Consider the following 26,813-nt stretch of genomic DNA (forward strand, 5'->3'; position numbering starts at 1 on the left):
TACGTACGATAAAGATTTGGCAAAGATTTTGGATTAGATTTGGAAATATTTCTCTTTGAAAAATAATGGATTGTGTTTTCCTGCAAGCAAAACCTTCTCCATTTTGTATCTGACACATTCGCTGCCCCAGCAAAAAAGAATCCAACTATAGGATTTGCATCAGTAACATAAAAGCTCACAAGATCAGAGTCGCCGCCGCCACCGCAGCAGTACCAACAAAGCTCAGCTGGCGGCTTGAACATGAACATGGAAGTGAGCAGGTGAAGAAGAGAAGAGGTAGACCGAGGAAATACGGAACGGAAACTGCGAAGCCTCACTGATTTTTGTACATGGACCTCCTTCTTTCATCGTTAGCCAACATGGTGGAGAATCTGGAGATGGTGGTGGCTCCGGCGGAGGGGGGTAACCTCGCCTACTGTTAAGAAGATGAGAGGACGAACTACTTGTTATAGCCTTGGGCCAAACATTGGAAACAACGCAACTGATGGAGCAAAAATAAGTCTTCTGAAGGGAGTGGGACCGATGGTGGTAGAATTCTAAATCCAAAAATTGACTTAGCTTTTCTATGGTGATATGTGTATAGTTAAGTTTACACAAGAATGTCTTTTGTGTGTACTCTTCGGTTACAGATAACTTTAGCCTGGTTAAGTTTATTTTTGGATTGATAAGCTTTCTTTTCTTGTGACCGATGAGGGATCACTTTTACAAAACCGGTTATAAGAAATTTTAATATTGTTTGCTTTCTCATTTGGCTTGTTAAACTTTTTTGTAACCAATGATATATATTATCATGCAATGTAATTGTTTCATTGTCAAGTCGTTGCTTATACCATTTAACTTTCGTAAGATAAGCATTCCCAAACTTTAAAATCATGATGAAACTCAAATTTTAGCCATATATCAGCCTTCGAAAATATGGAAACTTATTGTAGCAATGAAACTTTCTTGTAATAGGTGAGGGATGATTTTTACAAAGCCGGTTATAAAAAAGTTTAGCATGGTTTGCTTTATCTTTTGGCTTGTTAAACTTTCTTGTAACCAATGCTGTAATCTATTACCATGTAATGAAATTGTTTTACTGTACAAGTTGTTGCATATATCATATAACTTTCATAAGATAGCTGGTTATGCTAAATATACGACAAAGTTAATTCATGATTTTAAATTGATATCATAAGAAGTCAAATTACAGCTATGACATATTAAATGAACATACTAATAATGTTTATGTATATTTACTCGTCTAAATGCCAATTTGTTAGACAACTAATATAATATATATCTGGTTAGACAATAAATTACATGGGATGAAAACTGAATTGTTAGTAATATCAAGTTGTTAGACAATTAATAAAATATTTACACGGTCAACAAATAAGTTATTTGGGAAAAAACTTGTTTGAATCTTGTATATCACATTTGTATACCATATGAATCATAATATGAATATAAAAGATGTTAATAATAATTGTAGCAGCTAACTAATATCATAGTCAGTTAAGTATGACATTCCTTTGCTAAACTATGTGAAATCTAATAAATTATGTTACCAACTGTTATTTAAGTAACCAATAATTAAAGTTTCATTTTTACCACAGTAGCACAGTAGCAACCAAAATCGCCGTCTTCGTATTAAATTCAAGTTAATATGAGAAAATATGTTTATATATACGTATAATCTTTAGCCGACTAGTTAAAAATTCATTCTTACCCCAGTAGCACAATGTTAATTATCCCGTCTAATAAATTATGAAAACGTCTATTATTTTTGCTTTGTTACGATGCACCAAAAATTATTTAAACCGTCTAACACAAATTACAATATAACTGACATTGACATATCCCCAAAAAACCTTCTCAATGAATCATCTTTTTCTCAGACAATCAAACACAAATCTTCTCATACCAAACGACGAGCCATGCTGTCACCATCTCTCTCGTTTAAAACCTTAAATATTCATTGACCATGTGTCCAAAGCTTAGTTCTATATCAATTTATGTGATACATCACATAACTTATTCGAGTTATCATTTCCATCATATATTGGATTTGACGACTAAATAAATTATTTATCCATCTAATATTTTGTTCTTGATTCAAATCCAAAGAACCAATCACATAATGTATTTCATTCTAACCATAGTGCTAAAGTGAAATTTCTAATGGACTGGGGAAACTTTAACTATTTACAACCACGTTTATCCATACTATGTTTACAAAATGTTGTTATCCAGCTAAAAACATTAAATACATTGGCTAATAAATTATGTAACCATCTATTGTTTTGGTTTGTGACAATACCAAAATATTATTGTTGCCGTCTAACATAACTTACATTACAGTTTCACTATTTATAACCCTATAAGTGAAATGATATCCTTATTTTTAGCATCATCTGGGTTTCAGCTGGTGATCTGAAGTTTGGCGATTTCCATAAGATTGAACATCGACTATCTTTGGGACAAAGCTTCTGAAATAAGTACCAGAAGCATCATCCTTGCTTTTAGCATGTTCTCCATCTCTTTCTCCAAACTGATTAACTTCCCCTTTTCTCCAAGCACTTACAACTCCAGTTTTCAACTATAAAACATAAACAGAAGCAACTGAGAAATAAGTAAATATGATTTTTTAAAATTAATCATGTAGCTAAACTTCAACAATAACACACAAAATGAGAGGGATATGAGGTAATAGGCTGTAAAACCTAGTAAGGAAGATGAAACGCGAGGAAAGCGTGAAACCTAGAATTAGAAAGAAGAGGGAAGTGTGGGGAGAGAGACCTCCATGGCCTTAAACGAAGATAGTATTCCTAGATTGAAGAGATTGTGGCGTCCAGATGTGTGAGCAATCGAGAGAAATAATGATTTGAATTCCAAAATTTTTGATAATAGGCAAAAGAGAGAATTCACTTTGATCTGACGTTACAAAAAGATATGAGTGCAGGAAGTAAGATCTATCCAAATCTTTTTTACAAGATTTTGTTTATCAAAACCGTAGAGTTCATTTTGGGAGAGTAGGGGCAGCAGAGTCACAATGAATTATGTACAGTGATAACACAGTGGTCCATTCGTATGTAGTTAATTATGGGAAAGTTTTTTGGTAGGAGTCCTAATTTCTCTTAAAATAGTATTCATAACGAAAAACTAGTAAAATGAATTCTTTGAGACAAAAATAAAATTACAAAATAAGTTTTCTATAAAAAGAAATTGTTACCAAAAGTTTCTTCCATTAAGAAAACAATGTTAACATGGTTTGGCTGACACTTGTGGTAAATCATTGTTAACGTCCAGCTTCAAGAACTAGTTAGGCGCTAGTCGGGACGGGTTGGGTCTAGCGCCTAGCTGATTAATCGTGGATTAATCGGGGATTAATTTGGGATTAGTTTTAAAAATATTTAATTATAAATATACATAGATATATTAGTTGATTTGAGAACTACATGTTAAAACAGCATGGTCCAATGCTTTCGGAGGCATCTGTAGTGATCGGAGGTACAGGGTTAGACTTTGCAGAAACGTTTGTCACTTTCCTTTTTTATGTGCCACGTAAAGGAAAAAAAAAATTAAAACCTACAAATGATTTGTCCCACATCGGTAAAATGTGAGTGGGAGAAGTCTTGAGGTACAATATATAGACGATAAGGTCTCAGCAAATGATGTCAGTCGAATGGGCTTGTTATAAGGCCAAATTTTTTGACAAGAAAGTCTAAATTTTTTACAGTTCAAAACGGTTTCAAGCTATTAATTGCGATTAATCGGGTTTTTCAAAGATTAATCGGTTACCTGATTAGTTGCACGGATTTGACTGAAATCGGGACAATTCCCTTCTGCCGCACGTCTAGCCGGGCGCTTAGTCGGCTAGGCGGCCGTGTTTTAGAACAGAAGTTAACGTCATACAATTAATGTTACCAAACACATTTTAAAAAGTTAAAGTAGAGTTTCATACCATAAAATCAGCAATTGATATATCAATCAAAGCAACTTGTGGTAAAATGTCATCTCTTTCAGATCCAATAAAATTATGTTCGAATTTTTGATCTTCTCTCATAATTCATGTATTAGATTTTATTTTGTCAATATAAAAGTATGCAAGGTCCTGAAGATTCTAGGATTGATCTGGTTGAGCTAAAAAGTTCATATTGTAAAGAAGATTGGGGCTGAAAGATCTAAAAGGTATTTTTATTACTTGGGGAGGTTTCTGAGTCAGAAGGTTAGTAAAAGTGAGTTTAATAAGTCCTGTCATCGTCTTTTGGGGAAGGAGAATCTTCCTCTACATAACAAGTTGATTCACTCCATCTTGAGAAATGCATCTCTTGCTAAATCCCCACCACCTGCTGGTCACCCTAACCATAACAGGAATGATCATGTTTGGTCAAATGGGGTGGTGTTACCCAAGGTGGCAATAAGAGACAGGCCTAGTTCACTTTGTCCAAACGAGAGTCTGTTGCATCAGCCACACTGTAGAGATGACTAAAGAGGTAACAGAAACATGGAAAATGGCGGCGGTGCATTACTGGATAAAGGTAAGGTTGCATCTCCAGTTAGCAGAGATGAGGAAGCTGAAGAGGAGCGAGGTAGATTGAGTCTTTCCACTACCCCTGTAGTAGCACCTCTAGGGATTCCGTTCTGGGAAGCTAGTCTCGGTGGGGCCTCAGAGGAAACGTGGCTGATTTCATTAGTTGCTATGGCAGTGGTAGATTGTAAGACGCAGAGATGCTGAGAAAGAGGATGGAGAGTATTGCAGTAGCACATGGTCTTGGAGGTGTTTCACCGGAGTGTACTAGTATGTTAAATAACATGTTGGATGTGTACCTGAAGAAACTGATCAAGTCATGCGTCGATTTGTCTGGAGCTCGGTCCACGATTGGAAACCAAAGTAATAGTTTGCTGATACAAACTAGCAACCAACCATCTGACACAACGCAAGAAACTGATTAAAGCCTCGATTGGTACAACTGATGATAAAGCAGTAGCAGTATGTTGTATAAACAATATGCTCTCATTAATTTTTTAATAAATTGATTGGTTGAGCAAAAGCAGTATACAATTTTAAAACTACCACAAAAGTTAATATATTTATTTTGAAATAATATATATTAAATTATAATATATATTAATAATATATTTGTTATTAAAAATAATAAATCTTATTTAATTATATAAATTAAAATTAAATTTTAAATGTGAATTATTGTTATCTTAAAAATGTAAAATTTATTTAAAAGTATAATATGTTTTCAAAATAAATAAATTATATATTATTTATATATATATTATCATTATTCATTTATTGGTAGAGCAGTAAATGATTGATATATAATATTATCATAAAAATTAATATATGATATATAATTTACTTATTTCTAAATAATATAGATATTTTTATTTTATAATATGCAATATATAAATATATATTATGTTATGTTTTGTTATTAAAAATAATGAATGATATCTGTAATTATATAAATTTTATTATATTTTAAATGTGAAATATTGTTCTTTTAAAAAATTAAACATATTTAATTGTAACTTTTTAAAAAGATTATAAATTTTATTTTGTATTATAAACATATTTTTTATAATATTAAATAAAAATAAATTAATTATATCTATTTTTTAATTTTTTTTATATATTTTAACTACAAATGCTTTATTAAAGACTTCGTATGAGAACATTGAGTAAAAAAACATTTAGAGAGAATTAGCATCTTGTAAATGCTTTTCTAAATGCTTTTGTGATAAATGTTGATTGGATAATGACGAGCATAATGCTTATGATAATGCTCTATCAATCGGCCTTAAGTCATGCGTCGATTTGTGTGGAGCTCGGTCCACGAGTGGAAAGCAAAGTAATAGTTTGCCGATAGAAACTAGCAACCAACCATCTGACACAACGCAAGAACAACATCTTGTGTCTTTGCTTAATTTTAGAGCTGCAATGGAGGTTAATCCATCTCAACTTGGGGAAGACTGGCCATTGCTTCGGGAGAGACTTTTGATGCGTTCGTTTGAGGAGGTGTGAAGGAGAATGTTTGGGATGTTGGATAATGCAAGTCTGAGAGACAAAAAAAAAACTGGCCACTGGTTTTAACGCGTTGCATCCCATGATGGACCTGATGGCTGAGAGACACGTCCATGCCCTGCAGCCGCAGACTCGGGGCAAGTTAGTGGTAAGCTTGGTCATCTCAGTGAGTTTCAAGCTCTGTGTAACAATCAGGGGGAGATACTGTGGGATTTAAGCGGAGCAAGGTTCAAACAATCATGGAATAGCTGCAGTACTGCTTTTTATGTAACATATAGTCTTAGAATTGTTCAGATGCATTTCTAAAAACACATTGACATTTTTACATTTACTGAGACTAAGAATGTAAGATGAAATCTTTGTTCTTCAAATGACATCTTTGGAATGCAATAAGCTGAAGAAAAACACAGGAGAGTTGTGTCATTAGACAAAAGAGATGGAGAGAACACATGCAATAGAGAGACAAAAGCCAGTGTGAATATGTATGTACACAAAGGAAATGCTGAGGCCATTTTTAGGCAGGTTCCATTGTTGTTCACAAGATTTGGATGAAATAAATACTATGACGAACCATGAGGCAGAAAAAGAAGAAGACAGTGGTTACTTAGAGGAGGAGGAGGTATCTGCAGAGGTTTTGCAGATTGGGCACCAACTCTTCATCCGCAACCACTCTTGCACACACTTCAAATGGTATGTGTGCTCACAGTGTAGCCTTCCAACTTCATCACCTATTGTATACTCTTCCTGAAAACCAAAAAAAAAGATCATATGTATGAAGAAATCACCCATTATCAGTTCCATATTCACTGTCATGATCACCAATTCACCATCAATGAAACGCTTGTAATCATCAAAGATTCCCACATATCAGTTCATATCAGTTCTATATTCACTGTCATGATCACCATCAATGAAACGCTTGTAATCATCAAAGCATTAAAAAAAGAGACAGACCTGGCAGATGCTGCATTTGGCATCTTCCTTGTGATCACAAGGTTTTATCTGATAGATGCTTGTTTTTAAGCTCTTTGATATGGCTTCTTCTGTGAGAGCAGTTCTTACTGTACCAATTCTCTCTTCTAAAGCTAACAGTTCCTGTATTCATTCACAAGAAATAAAAAGACAAAAGGTAAAGATACTACTTCTCAGAACGTAAAGGCGAGTTTGAAGATGTAAAAGACAAACCTCATAGGACATGTTATCAATGTCTAGCCTCATGTCACGGTGTTGGTCGTAGAAGCTTAGCCCACCAAGAAGTAAACCTGACTCCATGATAAGCAGTTCCTCGTAATTAAGCTCAATATCTTGTTCAATCCTATCAAGTTCTGGCAAAATCTGCAAAAAAAAGTATTGTGTTAAGGGCTCTATTTGATGATGCTCAGACAAGATGTCAAGCAATAGTTACCTCAGAGATCCCATCTAAATTGTAATTGTGAAAACTGTCTTGACTAGATAAAGAACCAAAGTCTGGGAAACCAGAGAAGAGCTCCAAAGAGACAGGAGAGTTCAGATTGTTTGATGTCTCAGTCTGAGACATCTCTCTTGTTATAATAGAGGATAATCCATTTCTACCAATCCCTCGGTTTTGAGAATCTAGTGCGGCTATCACCTCTATTTACTGATCTCTGACTCCCAACTGAAGCATCATTCAGAATGCAATGCCTAGCCCGTCTAGTGTCTAAAACAGAACCTCCTCGGGGGTTAAAGGCAAGACGTCTCTCTTCAGAAGGTAGTTCTGATACTATCTTAATAAAGGGCTGCATCCTCGGTTTGTTGACTGGCTAGAAGGACCAGGACGAAACTCTTGCTTGCTCAAAGCAAATACAAGATATTTGGAAGCCTTCTTTTCATTTAGTGTTGCATTGCCCCTATGATATTAATTATCAACAAGCCACTTGCAACAACCCCGAGTTTGACTATGTTCGGACCCTAAAAGACCAGGTGGCTAAACAAGGCTAATGCCTTCCTGTAACTAAATTTGGAACCTGAAACTATTTTATGTTGTCCCCCACATGTGTGATTCGGAGATATCACTAATACAAAAAAGTGTCTTTCATGGACATAATACTCTCATTCAAAAGAACCTTAATTATTTTTGTGTTATAATAAGCAAATACGAAATTTCACAGTACACAGAACATACAGTAGAGCAACCATATATATATGGTCAACTTGGGAGAGTCCTTGAATCAGTTGTCCTTATTAATCTCTCCACCGTTAAAGGCTACAGCTGCTGGTCCGGCCACACCAAGCTATACATATGAAGAAGAAATTATATATGTGGGTAATTAAGCAAATGAAATAAGAAGAAACAAAACCGTTTTAAGATTATATACCATGGTTGTCTGGTTGTCGTGTAAATGTAACTTGTGCATTTGAGAAGATATGTCTTCTCCTTCTTCTTTCTTGTGCAGATCTGGGTTCATGGGAATGAGTTGATTCATCATCGTAAACATCTCACTAGTGAAAAAAATTGCAACCGAAAGGATATCAAAAGTGTATCCGTTATCTCTAGCATCCTCCCATCTGCAGCAGCATTGGCAAAAACTCAAAAAGTGTTAAAAAAATTTAAGAATATAGTCACTGCTACTACTACTAGTACTTAGTACTGTTAGTTAGTGATCTAAAACAAAAACAAAGTAATCAATTATATATATCCAGTTATTTATGTTTTGCGAATTTTTACTCCTTAGAGCATATTATCGGACTGAAGTTCTTAAAATCTTTTTTCTTTTCTTTTTTAGTTTTCTGATTTTTTTTTAAAGTCAACCAATCGCGGACCACCACGTGTCGTGGGGCCCGCAAACCGTGCAGAGGACGTAGCAAGGACGTTCCCTATTTAACGACTTCTCTCCCTTGTCTCTTCTTGGTTTTGCCAAATTGTGGTCCCCCCTCTCCTAAAGACACCAACAAGGACTTGCAATAATGTTGGTCTTCGGACAACATTATTGGTTCTACAAAATTTTGTCCTTAGAATAAATTAGTATTATTTTTTAGTGAAGGACAAATGCATAAGGACTTTTTAATTTTGTTGATTATTGGTAGGACAAAAAAAATCCTTAGCATATTTTATAATATTTATTTGAAACAAACATTTGATCAAAATGTGTTTGCTTCTTTTGTTTGGTGGGATGGATAGAATATGAGACAAACGTTTGATCAAAATGTGTTTGCTTCTTTTGTTTGGAGAGAACGAGAGAAGGTGAACTTGTTATGCTAAACATGTTTTGACAGGGAACAAGATCATCTCAACAATGAAACGTGAAGCAGAAATAAGTAGAGTAAATCTTTGATTACAAACTATATAAAAAGGTAGTTTCTATGTTCTACGTGCAAGAGACTCCTCCTTGCACAATCAGAACAACGATCACAAAATCAAATCCACATACCCGAAACCAAAAAAAAAAAGAACAGAACAATTAAGAAAAAATCAGATAATGTTTGCCCCTGCATCCAGATTTGCCCAGCAAAATCCAGATTTGCCCAGCAAAATCAGCTCAACCACAATCTTTCCCTCTACGCCTGCAAGAATCAAGCAACAAGAACCCATAAAAAAGTATTACAACTTGCACATATATAAGAAGAAAATAAATAAAACAAATTGTGGTTTGGCAAGAGAAACGTTATAAGCAAGAGAAAAAGAACAGGAACTAGTTGTCAAGTGTCTGTCGGATTCTCTCGGGAGCTCATTCTCCTACCATCTCACCCAGTAACATAGCAAAATAAATATGAACTGATTAAGCTAAAAACAAATTGGGAAAAACACAGAGCTTACAAACCCAATGAAGAAGAGGGGACAAAGTAAACTTTGTGGGTAATTCATTCAGGTGAACCATTGATCTGAATATCAAAGTAAACTTTGTGGGTAACTCCTTCTAAATCCTCTCCTACCTGATAAATCCCACAACGCAGAGAAACCCCAATTACAAAGTCTGACCACATCTTTACGATAGGCAAGTGTGACGCAGTCATCGGAGACAGTCTCGAAGAGGCGGAGGAGAGACATCTCGTGATGTTGGAGGCTAGGATTCAGCCTCTGCCTGATGATAGGCGTCGAAGAAAGGGTCCAGAGAAGTAGCCTCTGCCTGAAGCTATGGCTTCCCTTCTTCAGTTGCTGGGGATCATCGCGCCTTCCGCCATCGATCTTCATCTCTCTCTCTTCTCAAAGAGACAAGGCCCAAAGGGCAACACGTGAATCATTTCTCAAACCAAAACGCTTCCACCATTCCCTTGCCGACACGTATCACCTAAGGACAAAAAAAAATATGTTAGCCAACGACAAACCGCGTCCGTCCCAGCGAAATTATACAATTTTTATTTAAATAAAATCATATAAAGCCTAACGACTTCCTCTATCATACCCCGTTAATGTTGCCCTTAAGGCCTTCATGTGCAATGCGTCGCCTATCACGTCTGATAAACTCGTGCGTTTCTGGTATTGGCATATCCATCATCCCATAAGGTCGGGAAGAGATCATCAGCAAAAATCCTGCTTTTATGTTGTCACCTCTACGATTAAAAGGAAAAAAGAAAACAAAAAAAAGTCACAACACCATAAAAAAAGAGAAAACAAAGATTTGCAAACAAAAAAAAGGCAGAGGGGTCGTGAGTTTAGAAAAATTCTCTCGACATCTCTCTCCCCACCAAACACTTTTCTTTCGCCGACAACCTCTATTTCTCGCCTCCGGTGGCCGACGGAGACTCTCTACCCGCCGGTCGCCACCCCATCTCCGCTCCCTTATCCAATTCCTCTTCACCTGTTATATCTTGGCCTCTTCACGTCCTCCTTGCTTCTTTATCTCTGGTCTTCCTCCGGATAGCGTCCGGATCCGGCAAAGAAACCGGTGTCTGGGTGTGTATTCAGACTCCCTGGAGTGAAGGCGAGTTCGTGTTTGGCCTGAGATCCGCAGGAGGCGCCGTTTTGATGGTGGATCTAGGGTTTGGCTTAAAGTAGATCTGGGTCAGATCTTCACTGGAGGTTTCGTCGGAGTTCCTGTGCGTCGCTGCCACAGCCTCTCGGACCAGCTCCTCCTCTGTCTTCTCCTGTCTCCTCTCTCGGTTGCTCAAGCTAGAACTTCCCCCTCTAGATCTGTTGGTCATAGTTGAAAAGGCGAAGTCGAGGTATTCGCCGGGGACTTCTTTTATGTTTGGTTTCGCACGGCTACCATGGCTTTGTTAGGTTCGGATCTGTTCATCGGTTCGTGGTGGCTCAGAGCTTGTGCCGTTGCTCTGCTTCGCCATAGCGCTTAAGGACGGATCTTTCTCACCTTCTGCGCCTGTTGATGGGAGCTTTGCTTCCCCGCATTTAAAGTTTCAGAAGGAAGTTGATCGTCGCTACCTGCCTTTCCCGAAGCTCTGAATCTGGAATCTTGTGTGCTCTGCTCGTGTGATGGGACCGGAGCTGGAGCCGTTAAACCTCCGCTTCCATCAGCTTGTATCTTCACCAGTGCTTCATTGCCAGTTTCTTTGATTTGGTTTAGGATTCACAGGGATCCGAAGGTCATCTTCTGGAGTGTTCAGTGTCTGGAGTAGGCTTCATCTGGTGTAATGACCGGACCAGGACGATGCCAACCCTGCTTCGCTTGTTTTCCCTTTAGGAGCCGCCTTCGGGATGGTCTGCGGTGCCTCAGACCGTTCTCTGGCTGTTATCTTCAATGGTCTTAGTTCTTGATTCAGGTTCCGGTATCAAGCCAATACTTGGATCTCCTGAAACTCATCTGTTTGTTGCTGAAATCATAGTGATAGCTAAGTTTTAATCATATCCTTTGGGATTAAGATTAAACCTTCCGTGTTTTAGAGGATCTTTTTTAGCATTTTTTGGGGTTCTCTTCAACTTATTTGCTTTGTTTAGCAAAATTAGATGCATTAGGCTTTGAGTTCCTCAAAACTGATTGTATTACCTTGTCTCATTACTCTGTTAATGAAATTCACATACTTATCAAAAAAAAAAAAAAAAAAGGCAGAGGTTTACTCGACAAGAAACTTGAAGAATCTCTGCCTCTTAACAAAGTAGAACATGAGGTTTGAGTAATAATTTGAATCCTGTGTGGTGAAAACAGACAGATACTCCTCGGCTCCATCGACGTCCCCACTAACAAGTAATGCAAAAAAATGTTCTCTGTCGAAACTGCAACAAAGGAAAAGAAAAACTTCACATGCACGTACAACAACCAAGTTAAACCATTCAACAAGACTGATTCATTCATTCATTCGTGCAACTTACGTTGTAGGGAGACTAGTTTCCAAACCCCGAATCAGATCAGCCCTCATGGAATCCATTCTATACTGAGAATCGCTTCCCCTAAAAATTACCAAAAAAAATGATCAAACCCTAGGCGGCCATAACAGGAGAAAGGAAAGAAAGAAGACACACTGCCCTAGGTTTTGTCAGAGTTTTCCTGCCAACCAATCACAATGAAGCCCAAACTCAAGCCCAATCCTCAATTAGCTCTTTTATTTCTTTTTTTTCCTGTGATACATACCGATTTTATTTATGAATATAGCCCTGAAAAGTCTTCTGAATCTTATCTTATGAGATGTTGTAAGTCGTCTAGACAATAATCATATAATTATAAACAGTTTTAAGTGATATAAATTAAAATATAATAAAATCAAATTGTTTTCAACATAGACGAGTGAAAGTAATGAATCATGATATTCTTTGGTTTAGGGTTTGTCAACATATGTTGTAGTATTATTTGTATTCTTAGAATTAAATTAACGGTTAATTTAGTTTAGAGATTATATTTAGGGTCTAGACGACTACTTACCTAGTGTTAAAGGAAGTGGAAGAGGTAAAGGACGGGCCAAATAAACTGTAAGAAAAACTGTGTACACAACAAACTTAGTGCAGTAGGGAGAATATATTATGAAGTAGGATTATGTGGACCTTTTTTTTTTTTTTTTGTTATTTGTCCCACTCTGTTTGTTTACCAAGGTATTTGTCCCTTGGTCATCTACTAAGAGGATTTGTCTTATGGAGTTGTGTCTGAATCTTTAATGTTTATGTTGTAAGATTGAAACTTGGTTTCCTTGTAGCTGACGGTCTTTGCAGTTTACATAAATTAGAAACTTTTTATTTGACCAACAATCATCTAAACTGTCACTTCCATTAAATATAACTACTTTTAACATAAATTTTGACATGATCTGATAATAATAATAGTACCTAATTTCAACAGAAGATCAAATTGCTCTCAGATCAGATGGCTGCAAAAGGATTCATGTGATGATGTTTTTCTTGGTTTTTAGATTTTAGTTTTTTGGATTTTGATTTTTGATCTTTGGATTTTGGATTTTGATTTTAGTTTTTGATTTTGCAGTATATTTTAGTTTTTTGAAAAACCTGAATGATTGTTTTAGTTTTTGGTTTTTGCTTTTAAATTAATAAAATAAAAATATTATTGATAGACAAATATTTATTCTGAAATAATCAAATATAAATATTGTCATAAAAACATATATAAATTTAACTAATAAAAATATTTTAAAACAAAACTGTAAATACAAAATAAAACTATTAAACTTTAGTTTCTAATTTTTGGATTATGACTATAATTAATTTATTATTTTTTAAAAAGTTAAAATTTAATAAATAAAAATACATAATAATAATATATTAATTACGAGGAAAATAATAAATAATATAAACTATTACAAAATAGTTATTTTTATTTAAATAAACTCAAACAATTAAATATATTTAACACTATGATAAGTGTATAAATTTATGTAGTTTAAATATTAATAGGTAAAGTTTTAAAATAAAAATAATACATAGTGCAGTAATATATTGTATTTATAAACTTATAACAACTTTAATTTAATTTCTACAATAAAATTATATGGTAAAATATCTGTTAAAACATTATTAAATAATTTACCTAAAAAAAGCAACAAATTTTAATAAAATAAATATATTTTTCTATTAGATTTTATATGTCAGATAAATTATTTTTATTCAACTATAATTATTCAGAATAATTACTGTTTAATCAGTTTAATTTATATAGAAATTGTTTTTGCTATTTTAATGCATTAATATAAGAATATTCTAACAAAAAAAAAATATTCACGAACATTGAAGAAAAACCAAGAAAACATGGATTTTGGTTTTTGTTAATAAATAGTAGTTATTTTCAAATTTTGGTTTCTTAAAACTTAAAGGAATTTATTTTCTAAAAAAATGATTGGTAAAAAGTAGTTATTAGAAAAGCAAAAAGCAAAAACTGTTTTAAAAACCACAAACGATCAACCTTTCAGTCCGGTGCATTTTAGCTCGACTTGGTCCTGCGATCGAACCGGTAAATCCGACGACCCGATAGGTAATCTAGTCTGGGTTTAAAAACCAGCTAAAAAACTCAATAAACGCGGCAACCTGACAACCGGTTGAACCATCGACTGAACCGGCAAGTGATTTTTACTTTAAGAAATTACTTGGGTCTATAATCTATTTCTCAACAATAACTATTATATAGTATCAGATTTCCACCGAACTATGACCTCGTGCTGCATCTTCATGAATTGAAAGTTATAAATTTATTTATCCTCGGTTGATTGTTCGAAACTTAGTTCTCCATAGACAATTATTTTAATCGGTGTACTAGTTTTAATTGGTTTACTATTAACTAAACAAATTTAAATCAACTAAACCAAAGAAAAACCCAGATCATATATATAATATTTACCTTCTTTAACAGCCATCTTAAACCAAACAAAAAGATTTGTCGCTATTATCATTAATCATCAAAAGTCACACGAATCTGACCAACACAATTAGCACCTTTAGTTACAACACATTCAAAGTCTATATAAGCCTTTTACTGCTTTTGCTCACGCCATTGAAACAGAGTAGTCATGAGGAGAAGGAGTTTGATATCCGAAACGCTTGGCAAGTGTTAATGGTGCTTGGCAAGTGCTAATGGTGTTGGTGAAGAAGGAGAAGAAAGGTCCGTGAAGAAGAAGATCAATTCTCTTTTACAAAATTGGGGTTTGTTTGGTAAATTTGGTTTAAAATAAACCGATTAAAACCATAGTCTATGGGAAAATAAGTTTTGAACTATCGATTCGAGGAGAAATAAGTTTACAACTTTCAATTTAGAAAATCTAGAGAAGTCATGGTTTGATGGTGATCTAATGCTATGATATTTATTGTGGATAAATAGATCGTCGACCCAAATTACTTTATTAAAATCTGTTTTTATTAAGTTAGTTATCACTCCTAATTTATTTACCATTACATTATTTAACATACATGTCAAAAGAAAAAGATCATATGACATGTAGGTTTTTGAAAAAGAAGAACCTGATGAGGTTGATTAAAATGAATTAGAGAATGATCTTGCTGAAGGAATAGAACATCCCAAAAGTGATGAAGAAACAACCCCCCCCCCCCCCCCCCCCCAAAATCTTCATAGTATTTTTCAAAATTTTGTTGAACTTTTTAATTTTTTATTATACATAATATCGACTAAACTATTTTATTTGTAAATTTAAAATTTTAATGAAAATTTCACTATGCCATCTGAATGAAGTGAACGATGATATAGAGAACCACAATTAGGTTATGTATTTTGGTATTGATTTTTTTATTTGTTATCGAAAATCCTAAGTTTTTACTTTTGTTTTATTTTGGATTTAAATTTTAGTTTTTATTCACATAAGACCTTAAAAACTTCTGAATTTTAAGTATTGCCATATTTATTTATACTATTAAAACATAAGACTGTTTTTTGAAGTGCCCTTATGTTTCAACAATATTTACATGCCAGTGCCACTGGATTATTTAAAACCTATGATTTTAATTAGATGCTTCATATTTTTCAAGAAACCTTTATATTAACAACTAGATATGAGCCCGTGCGTTGCAACGGATTTTGTTGGATGTTTTAATTTAATAAAGAAATAAATAATTTTACTATACTTTTAGGATTATTTTTGCATATGATATGTGAGACTTATTTTATAATTAAGAACTCGTTTTTACACATAAATTACAGTTAATATTTGTATTTTATAATCATAGTGCATATGTGAATTTTTATCAATTTTCTACTAAGTGCTAGAGAAAACACTCATACCTATAACTTTAAACCCAATCCAACCCAAATTAAGAATTAGAATATAAAACAATTGAAAGTTAAATAAGGTCAATCGAGTCAATGACAACATCATACACTTTCTTATTTAATAATTTAATATTTTATTAAACTTATCTGATGCTTAATAATTTTCTTAATTCATTATTTCTTAATGACATATTTCCATAACAACATTTTAATTAAAAACGAAGTAGAAAAATATTACATAGTAAAAAAATGTAATAAGATGGCGATTAAACTTACTTTTTTAAAAAAAAATGCATATAAAAATCACTTCAGTGACAATAATAATAATAACCTATTTCTTATGACCAAACATGAAAACATATATGAGACATGTGTATAATTTTTGTATGACCAAACATATATAAATAGCAATCATGAAGACATCCTAATTTTATATATTTTTAATTAAATAGTTTTAACATCATACTTGTCATAAAATTCTTTTTTTAATTATTATTACATAATTTTACAATTTATTTTTGTTTAGATTTTCTTTAAGGGATCCTTTTCATTTACAATCAAATATATTTTTATATATATCAAATACTCTTTTACACTTTTGTTTTAGGATTTTAGAAAAGGAAAATTACTATCATATAACTATTTACAATTGTCTTCTGCTTAAAATTCTAGAAAAAAATAATTTTTATCAAATAATTATTTTTAGTTACTATTAAATAAGTTTAAAAAAATACTATTTATACAATTCGTATCTAAACTAATTTTAAACAGATTGAGTAATTTTTTAGTCTCATGTTCATCTTCAAATTCTCTCTTAAAAACCTTACCAAATAAATTTTTACAATTTCATTTTGGTTAAAACTTAAAAATATGATACAAAACTCTTCTGTTTATGACTTTTAAAAAATATATCAAATATTCTCTTACAATCTAACCCTTCGTACACGCGGGCGCACAAAGATCAGCCGCGTACACCGCAACCAGAACACGGTCACCCGCACCTGCCCGTCCCTGAGACCTCACCACCCCGGGAGACTAGGCCGCTATCTGAGATTAGTGATGAGGAATTTGATATCCCCCCTCTCTATGACGACGTTTCTTACGAGGCTGATGATGTACCGAATCTTAACGTAGACGACAACAATGTTGAACCTACAGTGGGAAAGCTGTACGCAACCAAGCAAGACTGTCAAATTTACTTAGCTATCTATACTATCAAGAAGCGCTTTCACTTTAGGCAAACCCGGGCCACAAGGAACTCATTTGTGCTCAGTTACCACGACACCCACTGTGATTGGCGCATATATGCCAAAGAACTCTCAACATGTGGTTATTACACTATAAAAAAGGCTCAGCTGGATCATACCTTCCCGTTGGACCAGCGCGATCAATACAAGACGAATGCCACTTTGAAAGTCATTGCTCATGTCTACCGTTCCCGTTACGGGGAACCAAACGACGGCCCAAAAGCTGCTCAGCTACAACAACTTGTGCTGGAGGACTTGAGTGTCTCTGCCTCGTACATGAAATGTCACCGTGCCAAAGAAAAAGCTGTCGACAACACTGTTGGTAATGCAGAGGACTCCTATCTTAACCTTGCTTCATACTTTGAAAGGTTGAAACAGACCAACTCCGGGACCATCACAGCCATTGAAACTGAACTTGACGATTTTGGTAACTCCCGTTTTCTCTACACATTCCTCTCCTTTGGCGCTTCAATAATGTATTACAACACATCATAATTGGGGGAAAATTGCGTTAGCATCATAAAATGTAATAAGATTATAAAAAAAATGAGTTTTATCAAGACTATCAAGAAGTTAAAATAAAATACTTAGGTAATACTTTTCTCGTAAATAATATTTCGTTTTGTAAAAATAATATGTGGAAACTTAAACCTAAATATAGTTGTGAAATATTTGTAGCTATTTTTTTGGTTTATAATTTTTTGACATACAATTACCTATAAAAAATGAAAGTTTGTTATTTATAGTAAAATAATAGTAATACTTTTATTAGGCTTTTAAAAAATAAATATTACTTATTTATAGTTAGTTTTACTTTATGATTTTTATTAAATAATTTATTGTACTTGTAGGATTTTGATAATTCGTTTTTTAAAAAATTTTAGTTAATATTTTTCTTTCACTGTTTCCTTTCTTTAGTATCTTTAAAAACGAAAATTATATATTTTTTTAAACAAAAAAAATTTACTTTCAAATAATCTTTTATAATTATTTACTTGTTTAGGATTTAAAAAATAATAAAAATTATTATCCCATAATTTTAATAAGATATAATTGTAAAATACTATGTAATAGTAATTGTTCTTTTCCAAAATCTTAAAAAGAATTGTAAAAAGATATTTTTGTAATAATATATCATATTTTAAAATCTTAAAAAATGATATTATATTTTTGACACATGTCACAATCTTAAAAAAAATTGACACATGTCGCGATTATGTTAATTAGCAACTTTAAAGAACCAAACTTTATATAATAAGATCTCATTATTCTGTAGAATCTCTTCAAACCCCTATTTTTATGTGTTAAGTCGACAACAGAATATATCCCTTCGCAAATATACATTTGATTCAATAAATGATGAATTTCCTAATAAACTTGCTTAATAAATATAAAATCGGGTTGCAACATAATTATAGAAATTGTAATTTGAAAGTTAACAAATTAATAGCAATAGTTTATGCGTAATTTTAGACAGAATATTTCTAGAAATAAAATACTACCAAATCTTCTGAACGTTCAAAAGTTATTTTTTTAAACAAATTAAATACAAGACATTCAGATTTATAAATTGCATCATCCCCAAAAAGGCAAAAACCTATTTAATCACTTTTTTTGTTTCACTTAAACACTTTAGAGACCAGAAGTTTTGCTTAGTGGAATAATTAAGAATGTGTCTCTCACAAACAGATCCATTGCTAGATAAGAAGAGTGTGATTGGTAAGAGCTGTGATTTCTTTTTTTTTGCTGTAAAAATATTGATGTGACTTTTTTGGCTTTGGCTCTAAATTTTTAACTTTTAAAAGTCTTCAAATCTGGGCTGTAGGAATTTGTTTCTGCAGAACAATTATAAATACATAAATTTAAAGAAGTGTTGTGAACTAAAAAAAATGACTGAGCTTTAAAAAAAATATAAATCAAGATTGGTATAAATTTAGAACTATGGGTATAATTGTGGCTGTGGAGAACAACTACAGCAATAGTCAATCACACCCGAAGTAGAATGACTCTTAATCAGGGGTCAACAATTAACATGCTTTTTAAACCGAAATGCAATCATTCAGGTATTAATGTCTTCTCTTTTTGAATGGGTTGATGATATACATACATAATTTTTCTAGAGGGGGATTCTCCGTATATCATGGTTGTTACATATTTCCAAACTGTAATATCTAAAACCTTGGGCTGCTATGGGCATTATTGCTTGTTTAGTTTAGCTTAGCATTAACATAGGCATACATACATTATAGGTGTTTTTTTTTGCTAAAACATATATAGGTGTTAGTTATTCATAGTTTTTGTTTACTGGTGAAATCATCCTTCTTTTCCCCATGTTTTGATACATACACTAATAAAGATCACGCTCAGATGAGATAAATCACGACGGATGCTTACTGTCAATTTTTTTTGCAGGTTTTCGAAAATTCTATATGGTATCTACAGATTGGTTTTTAGTATGGAAAATACCTCATAGAATATATTCTTTAGGTTTAGTTTAAGTATATATGTATAAAAAATAAAACGTGTTAAAACAATAAAAACTAAATATGAAAGATTAAAACTTCAACAGATACAATTCTGTTTTGAATATTATAGACTACTGTGTATGATTGCTATAATATATTCATATTTATACAATCTTATTCCCTTCGTATGTAAATATAATTTCAAATAAAACTGCTGATTGATAGAGATATCAATTCTATTTAAACAGCACAGAAGACAGTCTGTTACAAAATTCAACACTATTATGGTTTAAATATTTTAGAAACATTCTCATTATATGGTGATAGAATCAACATATAATGAATTTTGCAGAAACTGTTGAAATAGAGTATATAAACCTAGGTGGGAATGTTGATAAAAAAAAAACCTAGGTGGGAATTTTTATAATAGTTAAAGCTATAATTTACAATGATAAAAACAACTAAAACGATTTAATCTCGCCTAAAAATGTAGTCTTAAAATATAATAACAGTGTTAATATATTTTATTTTAGATTTTAAAATATATTTATTTTTATAAGAACATTACATAATTTGAAGAATTAATTTTGAAGTTATCAATTAAATGTTATTATAAATTTATATTAATTTAGTTTTGGTATATATATAATGAATAAAGTCAACATTTTAAAAATAAACTAAACATTGAATTATTTGATAAAACTATAAAATTAGACAATATTTATATCTTATTATTTTTTGACATCTCCTTAGGTTTTCCAATATTATAAGTGCGTTACTGCATTTTTCTACGTATTGTAATTATTAAATTAATGTTTTTTGAACATAGTTTAGACCTATTTAAGCTCGCCTAACATCTACATATTCCACAAAACTCTACATTATAATATCATAACAGTCTTAATATTTTATTTATAAAATCTCTCACTAAACAAAAAAATGAAACCAAAGAAAAAAGTGAAATCAAAACCGCCCCTATACTATCAAAGATAAGCTCTCCTCATTTTAGCTGCTTGCCTCTGTCCGGTATGCATCCAACATGCGACTCTGTTTCCATATTATTATATTTTTACCAACTAACTTAAAAAGTGAATTATAAGTCAGAGAGATGGCTCTAAAATTTTTGTAATCTTATTTATTTTAATCTACCTAGCCACGATGAGAATAGTATAGCCAGGCTGAGATATACAAAATCCAACGAGTACTACTGCACCAAGTAAATAAAATCTAAACCGAGAAATCATAAATAAAAACTTACAATACGGAATTTGACTCGAAAATAGATATTATTGCTACAAAGAACAATTAGTGTAGGAAGGTTGTACTCAGTTTGCGAGAGGAGGGAGATCAGAGAATCGAAAAGCTCTAGTTACATATATAAATATTTTGATATTTCTAGCTATGTTATATAGTAGGAAAAGTAGATTAAAAAACCTTGGCGACTTTGTGAGAAGCTTGGTGTCTAGCCATACCAATAATGTTGATTCTAAAAGCAGTCGAGCGAGCAAAATCTCAATAAGCAAAACTTTATCAAGACGCAGAGAAAGGACATTACAGAAGACCAAAAAAACAGAGGATACAAAAAGGAAGAAGAAGAAGAAGAAGAAAAGGAATAAAAGCGATCAAAGCCTTCGGACATTCAAATCTAAAGGCAGTAGGAATTTAATCGAAGCAAAGCAGAGGAGTCTTAAAAGAGAGATAGAGAGATATTTGGTCGGAAGAAAGTTACTTCTTTTGTTCGGTTTTTTTTTGGTCATTTGTCTGAATTCTCTCTGGGTCAATCATAGCCAAAAAAAAAAAAAAAAGGGGGTTGAAGCTTGGGTCCCGCTTCTCTCATTGCGCAATTCGAAATTCATCCTCCTTTTTAAGGCAATTCGAATCCGTCGCTCTGTTCTCAAACCTTCACTGATCTCAATTTGCGGTAAAATTCTCAAAGTTCCAAGCTTTCAAAGTGGGTTTTGAAAGATAAAAATGCTCTGCTCTGCTCTGATGCAGTTTCCTGTGAAGTTCGTGTTTGATTTGGTAATTTTTGAGCTAGGGGTTTGGTAATAATAATATATCCTGTTACTGAGTCAGCCCAGGTTCTTGGTGTTGTGAGCTAGAATAGTATATGCTGAGTTCTTGAAATGCTCCTGGATTGGGGTTTGAGAAGTTGTAATAAGTCAATGAGTTGGATTTGTTGGTGTGAAGGATTTCATCAGTTTTAGAGTTTAGAAGAAGGATAAGTATGCAAGGTCACGAAGAAGAAGATCACAGGACTGATCTGGCTGACCTGAAATTGCATATTGTGAAGAAGGTTGGGGCTGAGAGATGTAGAAGGTATTTTTATTACTTGGGTAGGTTTCTGAGTCAGAAGGTTACCAAGAGCGAATTTGATAAGTCATGCCACCGTCTTTTAGGGAGGGAGAATCTTCTTCCTCTGCACAACAAGTTGATTCACTCCATCTTGAGAAGTGCATCCCTTGCTAAATCCCCACCACCTACTGGTCACCCTAACCATAATAGGAGTGATCATGTTTTCTCAAATGGGGTGTTACCCAAGGTGGCAATAAGAGACAGGCCTAGTCCACTTGGGCAAAACAAAAAGGTTGAGAGTTCGTTACATCAGCCACATTGTAGTGGTAACAGAAACATGGAGAATGGAGGCGGTGCATTACTGGATAAAGTTAAGGTCGCTGCTCCAGTTATCAGAGATGAGGAAGCTCGAGAGGAGCGAGGTAGATTGACTCTTTCCACTACCCCTGTAGTTGCACCTCTAGGGATTCCATTTTGGGAAGCTAGTGTCGGTGTGGCCTGCAGAGCAAACAGGGCTGACTTCATTAGTTGCTATGACAGTGGTGGATTGTCAGACACAGAGATGCTGAGAAAGAGGATGGAGAGTATTGCAGTAGCACATGGTCTTGGAGGTGTTTCACCGGAGTGTACTAGTATGTTAAATAACATGTTGGATGTGTACCTGAAGAAACTGATCAAGTCATGCGTCGATTTGTCTGGAGCTCGGTCCACGATTGGAAACCAAAGTAATAGTTTGCTGATACAAACTAGCAACCAACCATCTGACACAACGCAAGAACAACATCTTGTGTCTTTGCTTGATTTTAGAGCTGCAACGGAGCTTAATCCATCTCAACTTGGGGAACACTGGCCATTGCTTCGGGAGGAGACTTTTGATGCGTTCGTTTGAGGAACGAGAAGGGATGTGAAGGAACACGTTTGAGATGTTGGATATTGCAAATTGTCTGAGTAAGCTGCTCTGGTCCCAATGATGGCTGAGTGCACATCTATGCCCTGCAGCAGCAGACTTGGGCAGTTTGGTGGTAACTTGGCCACTCCAGCGAGTTTCAAGCTCTGTGTATCATACAGTCCGGTAAGGGAATCAGGAGAAAGTTTTGGCAGAGATACAGGCTGGAGGAAGGTACAAACAATCATGCAATAGCTGCAGTACTGCGTTGTATGTAACATATAGTCTTAGAATTGTTCAGATTCATTTCTTGAAAACACATTGACATTTTTACATTTACTGAGACTAAGAATGTAAGATGAAATCTTTTTTCTTCAAATGACATCTTTGGAATGCAATAAGCTGAAGAAAAACACAGGAGAGTTGTGTCATTAGACGAGAACACATGCAATAGAGAGAGACAAAAGCCAGTGTGAATATGTATGTACACAAAGGAAATGCTGAGGCCCTTTTCAGGCGGGTTCCATTGTTGTTCACAAGCTTTGGATGAAATAAATACTATGACGAACCAGGAGGCAGAAGAAGAAGAAGACGGTGGTTACTTAGAGGAGGAGGAGGAGGTATCTGCAATGGTTTTGCAGATTGGGCACCAACTCTTCATCCGCAACCACTCTTGCACACACTTCAAATGGTATGCGTGCTCACAGTGTAGCCTTCCAACTTCATCACCTATTGTATACTCTTCCTGAAAACCAAAAAAAAAGATCATATGTATGAAGAAATCACCCATTATCAGTTCCATATTCACTGTCATGATCACCAATTCACCATCAATGAAACGCTTGTAATCATCAAAGATTCCCAAAGACTTGATTAAGACTAACAAAGCATTAAAAAAAGAGAGACAGACCTGGCAGATGCTGCATTTGGCATCTTCCTTGTGATCATTTGAAGGTTTCATCTGATAGATGCTTGTTTTCAAGCTCTTTGATATTGCTTCTTCTGTGAGAGCAGTGCTTACTGTACCAATTCTCTCTTCTAGAGCTAATAGTTCCTGTATACATTTAAAAGGTAAAGATACTAGGTCCCGGAACGTAAGGGGGGGTTTGAAGATGCGAAGACAAACCTCATAGGACATGTTATCAATGTCTAGCCTCATGTCACGGTGTTGATCATAGAAGCTTAGTCCACCGAGAAGTAAACCTGTCTCCATGATAAGCAGTTCCTCGTAATTAAGCTCAATATCTTGTTCAATCCTATCAAGTTCTGGCAAAATCTGCACAAAGAAAAACATCATGGTAACGGCATTGCCATAAGCTATATTTAATAAAGTTGTAGAGTAACAAGCAATAGTTACCTCAGAGATCCCATCTAAATTGTAATTGCGAAAACTGTCTTGACTAGATAAAGAACCAAAGTCTGGGAAACCAGACAAGAGCTCCAAAGAGACAGGAGAATTGAGATTGTTTGATGTCTCACTCTGAGACATCTCTCTTGTTGTAATAGAGGATAAACCGTTTCTACTACCACTCCCTTGGTTAGTGAATCTAATGCGGCTGTCACCTCTATTTACTGATCTCTGACTCCCACCCGAAGCATCATTCAGAATGCAATGCCTAGCCCGTCTACTATCTGAAACAGAACCTCCTCTCGGGTTAAAGACAAGACGTCTCTCTTCAGAAGGTAGTTCTGATACTATCTTTTTGCCTCTAGCTGAGGAGCTAGAGCTGCTTTCTCCATAGACTCTTCTCTTACTGATTGTATCCACCTTCCCACTAAGTCTTTTCTCCAATCCAAAACCACTTAACAACGGGCTGCATCCTCGGTTTGTTGACTGGCTAGAAGGACCAGGACGAAACTCTTGCTTGCTCAATCCAAATCTCTGCCTAAAGCCTTTCTTGGCTCTTGAGCTTGATGGCAAGTCTGAGGATTCCACTACCTTTAGTTTGTTGTGAACTCTTGGTTCTTCTTCCAAGATCTCTGTCTCTATCTCGTCCTCGCTACCTTTGCTGCTCTCTGATGAATCAATAGCTACCTGAGGCTGCTTCTCATTTTTCACAGAAGAGGAGCTAGAGATAGAGACAGGAATCTTAGAGGAGGTTCCAATGACTTCCTTCCCATTTGGTGAAGAGCGGCTTGAAGTTGAAGACCACACTGCTTTCTCTTTCTTGTATGAAGAGCCAACGAACCGAGTGAACTTCATAGATTTTTTCTCATCACTGCAAATACTGTTGTTAAATCTGTCTCTCAGGACAACACCAGAACCCTTCTTTGTGTCCGGTCGCCCCTCAATGGCTCTTTTGCCTGACCACCGGTCCATGAACTATTTGGATGGATGCAATACCTGTAACAATTATAGTTTATCACAAAGTGTTTATACGCATGAAAGGAGCAAACTCTTGAAGCAAAAACTATTACTATAACCTGCTATAACCTGAAGTGCAATAGTTTTCCGACCGGACATAAAAGCATCATTTGAAGAAAACGATAGTCTAACTACCACTCTTGTAATTGGGATTCAGAAAATAGGTTTAGGGGCGCCTAATCAATAATCTTTTCTAAAGGGCCTAATCAACGCCTAGCCAAAAAAAAAACATTAGAAAAATGAAACCTTTCATTAGATCATCCAAAGGATTCTTTTTTTTCACATGTCAATATATAATTATCTAGACAATAGACTAGTTATGAACCTGAACTAAACAATCAAATCTCATGAACGTAAAGAGAAACAAATCTTAGTTTTTCTAGACTTTCTCTTCTAATATCTTCCATGTTTTGTGTTTTTCACAAGTAAAACACAACAGAGATTTGTTTTAAATATATATTACCCGGTCCAGACAAGAGATTCAAGAACAATAATAACATGATTCGTTTTCAATACATCAGAAGAAACACAGAAGTCAATATGACCAAAAAATATATAAAAATGATAGATTATCCAGAGAGAACCAAAGAGAAGATAGAAGCTAACCTTGTTCGAATGATTACCTTTCGATTTCTTGCTTCCTATCTTCTTTCTGGAAATGAGAAAATGATAAAAACAAACAAATAGAAGAGCGTTTGTTTGTTCTTGTTGGCGATATTTTCTCAACTTTTATTAAGTTTCTTTCTTCTTTTTTTTGGAAATCAAATATATTTATTGTTATTCCATTATGACCTGAAAGCAACTATTCATTATTTATTAGTATAAGAAAAAGAATCTGAAATGACGGAGACGTAGATAGATCTTGGCCGTCTATAAATGGGACCGGAATATCTGACGGTTGGTAGAGATTGCGACGTCTCTAGGTAGTGGTAGAGAACTCAAAACAAAGTGTAGATTTGACCACCATTTAATTAGAAAAAATAATAATAAAGCAAGTGTTTGGTTAGGAGATGAAAAAGATAAACATCATTTAAGTATTTGATTACGCATTATGCACGATGAAGGATAATGTATTTTTATTAGGGTTTGTCCCTTTATTATGGCAACAAACCTCTCTAGACTCTAGCCTTTATCCTTGGCTTTGTTTTTTTTTTTTTTTTTTGGATCAACCAGCTTTGTATTTCTTTATTTACTGTTTTAAAATATTTTTTCATAAACAAATGCTTGATAATTTCTCTTCTTCTTTTTTTCACCTGAAAAGCACATTTTATTTCAAAGAAACATACACGATTTGATACATACACTGGCTTGATAATTTCTCTTTTATCTGAGTCTTTAATTTTGAAAATCAGGTTTTTTGTCTCTTTATGGTAGAGCAACCAAATTCTTTAAATTAGACAGCGACAAACATAAAAATGGTGGATCCAATGTTGAGAAAATAATTTATGGAACTAGATCTTGATCCG

At 34.1% G+C, this 26,813-nt stretch overlaps 2 protein-coding genes and 2 pseudogenes across 4 annotated transcripts; 1 reads left to right on the top strand and 3 right to left on the bottom strand.

Moving 5' to 3' along the window:
• The first annotated feature begins 68 nt into the window (after window positions 1–68).
• Window positions 69–23,380, top strand: LOC103862053 (annotated as a pseudogene).
• Window positions 6,328–8,179, bottom strand: LOC103862056 (annotated as a pseudogene).
• Window positions 7,991–13,391, bottom strand: LOC103862054 (protein TOPLESS-RELATED PROTEIN 2). Its single transcript, XM_033287835.1, has 4 exons — window positions 12,246–13,391; window positions 11,994–12,149; window positions 8,359–8,548; window positions 7,991–8,274 (listed from the first exon to the last, which is right to left on the bottom strand). The coding sequence occupies exons 1-4, from the start codon at window positions 12,299–12,301 to the stop codon at window positions 8,212–8,214; spliced, it is 465 nt and encodes a 154-aa protein (XP_033143726.1). The 5' UTR covers window positions 12,302–13,391; the 3' UTR covers window positions 7,991–8,211.
• On the bottom strand, window positions 23,335–26,164 carry LOC103862052 (E3 ubiquitin-protein ligase Iruka). Of its 3 annotated transcripts, none has more exons than XM_009139761.3 (5): window positions 25,954–26,164; window positions 24,340–25,326; window positions 24,109–24,258; window positions 23,893–24,036; window positions 23,335–23,727 (listed from the first exon to the last, which is right to left on the bottom strand). In XM_009139761.3, the coding sequence occupies exons 2-5, from the start codon at window positions 25,300–25,302 to the stop codon at window positions 23,581–23,583; spliced, it is 1,404 nt and encodes a 467-aa protein (XP_009138009.1). In that variant the 5' UTR covers window positions 25,303–25,326; window positions 25,954–26,164; the 3' UTR covers window positions 23,335–23,580. The 3 variants fall into 3 exon arrangements, with proteins under 3 accessions (XP_009138009.1, XP_009138010.1, XP_033143725.1); XM_009139762.3 differs by having other exon boundaries at window positions 25,971–26,141; XM_033287834.1 differs by lacking the exon at window positions 25,954–26,164 and adding an exon at window positions 25,811–25,920.
• Window positions 26,165–26,813: the final 649 nt, after the last annotated feature.

Source organism: Brassica rapa, chromosome A03 (assembly GCF_000309985.2).
Source record: "Brassica rapa cultivar Chiifu-401-42 chromosome A03, CAAS_Brap_v3.01, whole genome shotgun sequence".
Lineage (NCBI taxonomy): Eukaryota > Viridiplantae > Streptophyta > Magnoliopsida > Brassicales > Brassicaceae > Brassica > Brassica rapa.

Bases quoted from the DNA above. Each gene is read 5' to 3' on its own strand.
- LOC103862054 (XM_033287835.1), bottom strand. From the start codon at position 12,301: ATGGATTCCATGAGGGCTGATCTGATTCGGGGTTTGGAAACTAGTCTC. The intron at 12,150-12,245 runs GTAAGTTGCACG...CCTTTGTTGCAG, and splicing joins GAAACTAGTCTCCCTACAAC to TTTCGACAGAGAACATTTTT. The intron at 8,275-8,358 runs GTATATAATCTT...TCATATGTATAG, and splicing joins ACGACAACCAGACAACCATG to CTTGGTGTGGCCGGACCAGC.
- LOC103862052 (XM_009139761.3), bottom strand. From the start codon at position 25,302: ATGGACCGGTGGTCAGGCAAAAGAGCCATTGAGGGGCGACCGGACACA. The intron at 24,259-24,339 runs GTAACTATTGCT...TTCTTTGTGCAG, and splicing joins ATTTAGATGGGATCTCTGAG to ATTTTGCCAGAACTTGATAG. The intron at 24,037-24,108 runs GTTTGTCTTCGC...AAATGTATACAG, and splicing joins TTGATAACATGTCCTATGAG to GAACTATTAGCTCTAGAAGA.